General features: G+C 38.2%; 2 protein-coding genes across 5 annotated transcripts; one reads left to right on the top strand and one right to left on the bottom strand.

Moving 5' to 3' along the window:
* The first annotated feature begins 18 nt into the window (after positions 1-18).
* On the top strand, positions 19-1,751 carry LOC146461704 (large ribosomal subunit protein eL43-like). The gene is made up of 4 exons (XM_085086675.1): positions 19-92; positions 250-378; positions 1,103-1,185; positions 1,640-1,751. Exons 1-4 carry the CDS (start codon positions 90-92, stop codon positions 1,701-1,703), a joined length of 279 nt encoding a protein of 92 aa, XP_084942801.1. The 5' UTR covers positions 19-89; the 3' UTR covers positions 1,704-1,751.
* A 2,777-nt stretch (positions 1,752-4,528) lies between these two features.
* On the bottom strand, positions 4,529-8,872 carry LOC146461705 (reticulophagy regulator 3-like). Of its 4 annotated transcripts, XR_014857367.1 has the most exons (9): positions 8,636-8,871; positions 8,459-8,568; positions 8,289-8,322; positions 7,828-7,942; positions 7,390-7,474; positions 6,721-6,864; positions 5,893-6,147; positions 4,725-5,301; positions 4,529-4,691 (listed from the first exon to the last, which is right to left on the bottom strand). XR_014857367.1 is itself a non-coding variant. In XM_085086737.1 (8 exons), exons 1-8 carry the CDS (start codon positions 8,833-8,835, stop codon positions 4,835-4,837), a joined length of 1,404 nt encoding a protein of 467 aa, XP_084942863.1. In that variant the 5' UTR covers positions 8,836-8,872; the 3' UTR covers positions 4,529-4,834. The 4 variants fall into 4 exon arrangements, 3 of the variants coding, with proteins under 3 accessions (XP_084942863.1, XP_084942862.1, XP_084942861.1); XM_085086737.1 differs by having other exon boundaries at positions 4,529-5,301; positions 5,893-6,141; positions 8,636-8,872; XM_085086736.1 differs by having other exon boundaries at positions 4,529-5,301; positions 5,893-6,144.
* Between the last annotated feature and the right edge of the window lie 1,110 nt (positions 8,873-9,982).

Raw genomic sequence — 9,982 nt, forward strand, 5'->3', positions numbered from 1 at the left:
TACATCTCGCGGGCGTTTGTATAAAAAAAACCCGAAGATCCCGTATAGACCTCTTTCTCCTCTTCTCGTAAACTCTGAAGTCTTCAGAAATGGTGATTAGAAATCCTTCGTTTTCTCTGTGAAATAGCTTCCATCGAGGCTATTTAACGATTTTTAGCGATAGCTATGTTATTTTTAAGATAAACTGTGAGTTTATTACGTGGAATTTCTCTTTTGATTTCCTTGTTTTGTGTCGTTTCCACTCTGCAGGCGAAAAGAACCAAAAAGGTCGGAGTTGTAGGGAAGTATGGTACTCGTTATGGTGCCTCGCTTCGTAAAATGGTAAAGAAAATGGAAATCACGCAGCACTCGAAGTATACGTGTGTCTTCTGTGGAAAAGTAAGGGCTGGTATTTTTGTAGATTTTTTGACAGAAAAATCACTAGGGTTGTTTGAAGCCCTCTAGAAGAACTGTAAAACGTCATGCTTTCCTCTGTCACGGATGTTTTACAAGATCGTCTCGAGTTCTTTCAAACATCCTTCGTGGTTATTGTTCTAGCTTACCTGTCTTGTGAATATGATGCTTAAAAACATGCATATAAAGAAGGAGGAAAAGTGTTGTTATAGATATCCTGGGTTGATGTCTGCAAGGTAACCAGTCATTTCAACTACAAGTTTTTCTGCTAACAGACAGTTTGCAAATGTCTTTGGTCAGTTCACTAACATCTTAGCCACCAAACCATATGCCTTTCTCGTGTTTTATAACTATCGCTACGACTTGTGAGTTGCTGGCGAGCCACTAAAATACGTGGCACATTCAACATGAGCCAACTGATCTATGACATTGGTGAACTATCTAATAGTGAAACAACTCGTAACAAAATGATCGCAATTCCCTCTGCAAAGCTAAACACATAGCAGATAACTCAGGGGCACGCAGTGGATTCTTGCTTTCTGGCCCCTTGAAACTTTTCTCAGCCAGCAACCTTGGGTTCTAAGGTGATTGAACTACGAAGTTAGAAAAAGAGAGGTATGATCAAACAGCAAGTCAGAAGGAAGAGGGGATCATTGAGTCTTAATTAGCATTTAAAGAGTTAATGGCTGTTGTAATATTTCTTTTGTAGGAAGCCCTTAAGAGACAATGTGTTGGTATTTGGCATTGTAAGGGATGTGGAAAGACTGTCGCTGGAGGAGCGTGGGTTGTCAGGTACTTAAATCTTTTATTATCAAAGCTTCCCCATTCTCTTGTCTGGCATCCTCTCTCCTTAACCCTATGTGGGCATGGCATGGAGAGTGCAAACACTCAATGTTGTATGCTTTCCTTTGTTGGCCTTCCTCATTAGCATTCAAGTGTACGGTTTTTCAGTTGTTCAGAGATCCTTGTACCCTTATTTTATCTGCAGAAAACTCTTTAATGTCAGTTTTTTGCATTGTTAACATATTTGCAATGTAAAATCCTAAACATATGAAAATGCAAGAAAAGAACATTTGGTTATTTTTATCAGAATGTTGAATTGAATCTCAGAATGTGCACAGTTTTACAGTGCAAGTCCTTCCGAAATCACAACATGAAGTTGTGCAAAATTTCTTAAGTTTGCCTTTTAAATTTCCCAACACCGCTATGTTCTTTCTGACATTGATGTTTGCTTGTTTCATTTTAGCACCACAGCTGCTGTGACAGTTAGAAGTGCAGTGCGCCGTCTGAGGGAGATGCAGGAGACATAAATTACTTGTTTGTACAGTCTGACAATAAACCAACTAGTTTCCAGTTTACACCTTGACTTGTTTGCTGGCTTGTTATTCATTAATGCTAGATCCTTTTTTGGATGTTACATTTCAGTCATTAACCAGCACCAAAAATTGCAGTTACACACAAAAATGTAGTACACTTCAGGTTCAGTGGGTTACAAGCTAAACTGGGTTCAGATTCAATACTTCTACATGACTGAAATGCAAGCTACAAATGTGGCCTCAAGTTTTTGTTTTTAGTGTTTTACCCAGGTTTATGGCATTTGACTGTCCATGTACTGACTTGTGGTCCCATTCACTTGGAATGCTCTGGCACTGAAGGTGCTGTTACACTAGGCAATTTTTCTTGCAACTTGTCTCCCAATTTTTTTGTGCCGTTGCGACATAAGTTGCCCGAATTGTTGCCAAGTGTAACATACCCTGAGAATAATGAACATGTCTCTGAGCATTTTTGTTACAGTCACCATTGCGAGAAGTAAAACTGACTTCTACTTCTCACGACGATTGCAACAACCAAAGAATTGCAAGATGTTCATTTCAGAGCACGTTGCACTTGGCAACGATTTGTGTAATTTGTGTCACAACAAAATTGTGAGACAAGTTGCAAGAAAAATTGTCCAGTGTAACAGCACCTTGAGGGTGGTCACAGCCAGTGTTTGTTGTTTCCCCAGTGAATCGTTTACATCTTCAGATTGGAGATGAGATTACCATTTCTACATGCTCATCTGAACCATGTGAAATTCTAACCATTTTCAGATATATCAAAGTAAAGGCAGCACCTCCCACTCAGTAGCCCAGTGCTTCGTTACCAATGTGAAAGTTGTACCAGAATGTAGACACACCCTAAAAGTATGGGTAGTCTCTTCATTTTCTTAGTGATAGTAGAGTGAATGAAACGTGTGTGCAAAAATTGCTTCCGGTCTGTTGCGTCTCCTTAAGGCCCATTTAAATGGTTTCAACATTTCCCCATCATTTGTTCAACAAAAGTTGAGCGGATGTTGTGCAAATGTTGAATGAACATAGTGTTCAAACGGTTTCAATGCCATTCAACATTTTCAACAACAAAGGAAATGTTGAAGCGATGTTGAATGAAAGTTGAATCCAATTTTAATTTGATTCAACACACTTTCAACAAGCTTTCAACATTTTCTTACACTGTCAACAATGTTGAACGACCTGTTCAAATGCCCCGAACATTTGGTTCCACACATGTGTTGAACGCATGTCGAAGCAAATGTTGAAACCATTTAAATGGGCCTTTACAGGTGGCAATTTTTTTATTTAGTGGTTATGTTTCACTTGCATTACTATTCCTGAGGAAAATAGGACACAACTCATACTTTACACACCAAGATTCTCACCAACAATACATTCCTGCATACAGGCAAAACTTGTCAAAAGAACTAAAGACCAGCTTTATTGTGTATTGCCATAATGATAACATATTCATACTTTTACATTCCCACACGCTTTATATATAAAAACTGTTGTTTACGCTGTGCGATTCTATTTATAAATGATGTGTATAAAAATCAGGAATAATAAATTTGTCCCTTAAAATATTATCGAACAGCCACCCAACTAGCCAGCCATCTCTTCTGGTTACCATAGGGAAGGGTTGGAATTCATGCAATAAACTTACTTTAGCAGAGCAAAGAACTGGCTGCAAATTGCTAATAAATAACTGCTAAGGCTTCCAGAAAACCTTATTATAAACTATAACATTATTTACATAACTTCCCTAAGAGATACCAAGCATGTCACAATGTGCTACTTAGCTCTTACAACCTGCACTGCACTGTTATGAAGCAAGTAACATTTATTACTATCTGCCATAATCCCAAACCTTTTCCCTTTGTGGCAGACTTGAAATACCCAGTGTATATTTTTAATTTTTAAAGTTTTCTTTAATTTACAACTTCCCACAAGTTCATTGAACAACACCCTTTCAGTCCCTGCAACAAATTTAAATCTTAAATAAGAACTAAAACTTGAAGGAGAATTAGGTATAACATTACTGATATTATGTTCGCATCCACACTGGGTACTCATTACTGAAAATGGCCAATAGTTGCACGATTTGAGGATAACAAAAGAGTAAGTTTCTTACCATTCGAGGCTATTTCCACACTACCCTCTGTGTTCACATTGTCTTGGCGTTCATATTATGTGAATTCAAGTAAGGGAAAGAAAGGGTACCCTAATACAGTTGAACCTCTTTATTACGGACACCAAGGGGACAGGGATAAGTGTCCGCATTATAGAGGTGTCCATTTTAGAGAGCTAGGCTTTATATGGATTTCGGTCTCTCAGGGACCAAGTGAACTGTCCGTAATAGAGAGGTGTCCGTATTAAAGAGGTGTCCGTAAGGAGAGGTTCCACTGTATTGTGAAAGGAAGAATTGGGGTCTGGCTAATGCATGGGCCTGCTAGGAGTATAGGCTTTGCAAGGAAGCAAAACCAGTATTCTTTTCTGCCAACCCTGGGTGAAACCGTTTTTACCCTTGAAAAAGAAATTGAGACTCAAAGATGGCTTTGTGAAAAAAAGAGAGACTTCAAGACTGAAATTTGACTAAATTTTTGCAAAATGTTTAGTTTTTGAAAGACCACTTCCCACCCCATAATCCAAGCCCATAGACCTTTTTATAAATGGCAGCCAACTAGCCTTGTAAGCATGTGGCAAATTGGTTTGTAGTAGGGATAATACAGTATTATTAACAAACATATTGCATAAAAAGGAAAAAACAGCTGCCATTTACAGTGCAACAAACTCAACCAGGGCCACCCAACATTGATCAGCCAATCACAGGTCACATTTACAACAAAGGAGTCTGGCTTTGGTAGTTTGTAAACCAATCAAAAATGAGAAAATTTCTTTAAATTTCAAAGTGTTGAAATTTTTTGGTGGCCTCCGTTGAGTTCGTTGCACTGTAAGAAAATGGTCTATGGAACAAGTAGAACCACACTGTACCCCTCAAGGTCAGAATCTACGGTGGACCTGGCAGAGGGTTAAAATTTCAGTTCAACACCAACCTTGTTCCCAGGGTTGGATGGGTAGAAGAGAGTCACACTTTGAATAAGGTTCAGTGGTTTGACACCTCATTAAAATCAATACCCCAACCACTTCCCCACATAGTTTGTCACTGATCCCAACCCCCCTGTAGAATCAGCAGTGTCTGTTTCATCAGTAGGTATCATGTCTTCAGCTTCCGAACGATCAAGCATCTCGTAATCTGACACGTCTGTGTTAGCTGATGAAGTCATGGCATTGTTTGATGTCACTGATGGCTGACTGCTTTCTTTGTCCTTTGGTTCCTTGGCTTGATACTTCTCTACAGTAACTTGTTTGGGTTTAAAGTCCACTTGTGTTTTGCCGACTCGCTGAACAGGTTCAGATTCAGAGTCGGAATCTTTCTCAATGTCAGGAAATGCTAATCCTTCCATGAATTCACCTTCTTCAAATTCAAGGGTATCACCACCTTGGCTTACAGATGAAAATTGCAGATCATCCAGAAATACAGCTGAACTGTCAAAACTTGGGCTTTCCGAGTCTGGTGTTTCACCACGTACAATTTCTTTATTAGAGAGGAAAAAAATTAATGTCGAGGAGTAAACATGCAAGGAATAAATTTTCAATAAAACTAACCATTAATTTATTTCAGTTTAATTAATTTAGAAAATAAACACTGTTCATCCAGGAAGCTTCCATGATCCCACTGGCAACAGAATGTTAAATAGAAACCTAACCTGGTAATATGCAATTAACAATATTTTATTTGTTTGTTTACATTAATTTTGCTTAAAATAATTGGGAGGTGAGGCATTCAAAATGAGAATTTCAAAAATTTTCAAACATCAATCAGTTAGTTGTCTACTGCAAAATTTGGTCTTCAATGGACAGGAGTAATATTATGCTAAAGGTAAAACTGCCAATAATTATATGTTCAAAACTCAAGATTTAAAAGAAGGCCACCTCCCCCCCCCCCCCCCTTCTCTATTTCCCTCCTCTCCGATAAGCTGCCTGCCTCCTTGAGACCTGAAGACACTAGGGGCATAATAGATCTGGCCCCTAGGCCATCCATACGTGTACCCACAATCAAATTTCTATGGGTACTGGAAGCTTCATAGTAAAAGCAAATATCAGATGACAAGAATGTTGTATTTACCAGCTGGTGTGTCATCATTATCTTCCTGATGTTCCGCAGTGTTTGTGATTGAGCTTAAACCCTGTGTTACAGCTGATGAAATAATTCCTTCAAGAAACTTGACTTCCACAGGGAGCTCAGGAGATGGTGGCTCTGATGCACTGAATTCCTCATCCTGTAAAGTGTCATCTTGATCAACAGCTTTATCATCTGCATTTGGCTGGACATCCTCAGCAAATTCTTCATCGCTGTCAACTGGGCCACCTCCCTCTGCTACTACAACACACAAAATAACATTTCCAGCATTGCTGTACGGCGTGAATCCATGCATACACTACACGTACAAATAATTGATCAGTGCTCTGATGCATTGTAATTTCAAGCTGTAAGCCTAAGGTGATCTTCTTTGTGCCGTGACAAGTGTGGTTTCAACATATCAACAGCAAGATCATTAGCCTGTGAGGTTAATAACCTTTCTATTGGTTGTTCAGGTAAGACAAATTAAAGAAGTAAGTTGCTGTTACTGACTGGGATTCACATGTTGTTGTTTACTACTTCTAAGACTCATTAATAATTTATAAGCCCATTATCCTATCAAATGGTCAATAAAACATCACATGCAGTGGTTTTAAAACCCAATAAAACCTCATCCTTATTAGTATGCGTTGTCTTAAATCCCAATAAAACACTGCTGCTTGTGTTTTAAACATTATTTTATGACACTGAAGAACTGAAAAGCTGTAAAACATATTCCTCATGCAAGGGCAACAGCAAACAATTTCAACCTTCCAGAATTGACAAACAGCAGCAGTTTCTGTGGCCAATTATCAAGTTCAAAATCTAGCATACCTTTTGATATGACATCCCTTTGTCGCTTGGTTCTATTGTGTTGCCACTGAATCACAAATGGCATGTAAAATGGTTCCAGAGTTTTCTTAACCCTTTTGTGTATTCCATGATGCTTTATAACAGGCCAGAAGTACAGAGCACAAGCTAAAATAATAATAATTAAAAATAATATTAGTGTTTGGTATAATATTTGTTCAATTCAGGCTTACACGATAACACTAACAATCAAGGGAAACAGCCATCATTTCTAAAAAAAAAATTATCAACTGCTTCCTAACCAGCCTCCATAAAAATGAAAGAATTCAAATAAGTTACAGTTGTGACCACAGATCTGGCTATAGCTCCATGTTTTTAGGGCTGTTAATTTATAGGACAGAAAAAAAAATTGGCATTCTGAGAAAACTGGGGCAGTTCCAATAGTTTTACAAAAAGCTGATAAAAAGTGATACAGTTCCAACAATTTAGCAAATAAATACCAAGTGTCACCTGACAGTATACCATTCTGGATCCATTAGGCACCTTAATGGACTCAAAATGGCAGAAAAAGGATTTTTTTAAGGGAGCGTTGCTACGTGAAAAGAACAGCGTTACATCAATCTGACGTATTTCCTACTCCCCTCCAAAGTACCAATCCTTAGAGTGATACAACAGGACGTGAAAAGAACATACCGGTAAGATACAAAATCTTCATCAGAGGTAAATACTGGTACGCAAAGACGACCACCAACAACAGTCCAAACAAGACACCATAGTACTGCAAAAATAACGGCCAAAAATAATCAGCTTATAATCAATTCAACCAACATAAACAATACCTGATGACGATGATGATGACGACCTTGATGACAATGGTGATGATGATAATGATGATGACGACGACAACGATGAACCTACCATGTGGGCATTTAGCATTTCTGCTAATTGATAATAATTACTTGTAGTAATCATAGATTATTGGAGTACATTTGATCCCTTACATAGCACAAATCCCATTTAAAACAAATAGAGGCATACAGATGGTGTCAACCTGCTTAAAATAAAGCAACATTTACAGAGAATAAAATCTTATATCACATTTGTGGCAATGAAGAAAAACCGCCAACCTACCTTGCATAAGTTGTCAGTTTTCAATTTGTTCAGTTTTTCATACCAAGCTGGGAAAAAACTCCAGATTGTTGCCAATCGTTGACACAAGCGTGAAAATGACAGTGAGGTATTTCGGCTGTTATGACAAATGTGATATTAAAATTAGTCTGTTGCTGTTGTTTCTGAGACATGAAAAATTAAACAGTAATAAATTACGATTTTTAAAGTAACCTAATTGTTTTTAACAAGTTTGTCTTTAGTTAGTAACACTATAAGGACTAGAAGTACTTGAAACAGTTAGGTAAATAACAAACGATTTAGTGGACGAATATCACCAAATAATTAATCTTAATTTTACACGGTGCAGAGTTTCAGTTAAAATCGAGAATCCAAATTTCCTTTCGAATTCATATGTCAGTGATAGAATACAACGTCGTTAAAAACAAATCTGAACGTTTAATTTTTTTTTCTTACTTTCTTACCTATCTGCATCGTTGTCGACGGCTCCAAATCCACCTAAATAAATCGAGGATAAAAATTTGATTATCTGCTTGCCTGGTGTGTATTGTTTGCATCTGTACCAGAAATTAAAACACGTTCGTAGGTATGCCTCGAAGCAAGTGCCGTAAGCTAAAACGAAATTATGACGCACCTTGCTGCAGTAAATGCCACACCTTTACTCTAACATCGTCTAAAAGCAACGATGACGCCATAATTGCAATCAGCAGCAACACCAGACGGAATCTCCCACTTGCCATGACACTGCGGAACAAGATGACAATGAGTGAGCGCATTACAAATGATCGTTCATCTTCTCCGAGTAACTCACCCGAACAGTGCTGTCATCGCAATGAAATAGCACACCGAATGGATTGGTTTTTCCCACAGAAGAACGCTTTGAACGTAGCTCCATCGCGTCTCAAGGGGACTAAGAAATTTTCTGACTCGTTCAATATATTCCCGATTGCCAGACGATTCAGATTCGCTGGATTTTTTTACCGAATCCCCTTCCGCTTTGTCGGACGCCATGTTGTTGTATTTCTCCGGCCAGCCAAGGAACAAAATATGACGTCATGGTAAACATTCTTAACTCGGCCCAGTTCCCTTTGCACGCTTCAGGGAGAAAAACTCTTGAGTGCGTTTCGCGAATAAGCGCCTTACCCGAGTATTACAAAAATACTGCGCTTTCAAATAGATAAGTAGGGATTGTTCCAGTACTTTATTTAACAATTACATTTTACCGACTTATCTAAATAATCATTACATGCAACCCCGCACCAATAAAAAGAAGACAGAGGTTACAGTGAGATGACAGCAGGGAGTAGCAGGCCGAAGCAGCAGGGTTGGCGTAGTGGTGAAACTACCTCCCTTCCCACCAATCCACAGATATTCCTGGGGTTCAATTTCCGTGTTTGGAACATGCAGTTGTCCGACTGGTACTTATCGTCCTTTAATCCAAAGTTTTCTTCTTCGAGGTCTCTTTGTTCTCTGGTTCTTCTTCCTCCAAAAAAATCGGCATTTCCAAATTCAAATTCGACCAGGTAACAGTCTTCAGAGTCTTCCAGGGCAGTTTGTAGTTTGGATGTGTCAATTTTCAATTGTCTTCTCTATCTTGTAATTGAACCATCTCTGCCTTTAGTGTACTGTTTGAAATTAAATAAAATAAATAAAAGGGAATTCCAGTGGCTTCCAAAGAGGGGCTCTTTCATCCACTGAGTTCCCTGTCGAATTAGATTTGTAAATGTTGATTTTTAGGTAGGAAGGAAAAATGGATTGTTACCGATAAACCAGGCAAAGGGACATTTGACCAGCGAATACGTGAATATTTCAGCTCGGTAAAACTAGTCCTCTACAGGACCACAGCTACTATATAATAAAAAAATAAAGTCATTTATTTATTTATTTGTTTATTTAACGATTTATTATATAGTACATGAGATGTACAGAGAAAAGTTGAATTTAACCTACTCCGGCCGCACTTACTACCAATGGACAACAAATAATGTCAAAAACTGTGCGTAAAATGAACCTGCAAACTATTTCTCCTTGAAGGGAGTTTCTATCTGTCACGTGAGCAAACTCAGCCAAACTTAACAAAATTTGAAATAATCAAAGAGCTATTTTATTTTCTGCCAAGAAAATACAAACCATTCCTCAACTAAACATTTACATTGAT

The sequence above is a fragment of the Pavona decussata genome, unplaced genomic scaffold (genome assembly GCF_977016875.1).
Source record: "Pavona decussata unplaced genomic scaffold, jaPavDecu1.1 SCAFFOLD_195, whole genome shotgun sequence".
Classification (NCBI taxonomy): domain Eukaryota; kingdom Metazoa; phylum Cnidaria; class Anthozoa; order Scleractinia; family Agariciidae; genus Pavona; species Pavona decussata.

Bases quoted from the DNA above. Each gene is read 5' to 3' on its own strand.
- LOC146461704 (XM_085086675.1), top strand. The intron at 379-1,102 runs GTAAGGGCTGGT...TTTCTTTTGTAG, and splicing joins CGTGTGTCTTCTGTGGAAAA to GAAGCCCTTAAGAGACAATG. The intron at 1,186-1,639 runs GTACTTAAATCT...GTTTCATTTTAG, and splicing joins GGAGGAGCGTGGGTTGTCAG to CACCACAGCTGCTGTGACAG.
- LOC146461705 (XM_085086735.1), bottom strand. From the start codon at position 8,835: ATGGCGTCCGACAAAGCGGAAGGGGATTCGGTAAAAAAATCCAGCGAA. The intron at 7,943-8,288 runs GTAAGAAAGTAA...TTGTCATAACAG, and splicing joins GTCGACAACGATGCAGATAG to CCGAAATACCTCACTGTCAT. The intron at 7,475-7,827 runs GTAGGTTGGCGG...TTATTTTTGCAG, and splicing joins AAACTGACAACTTATGCAAG to TACTATGGTGTCTTGTTTGG.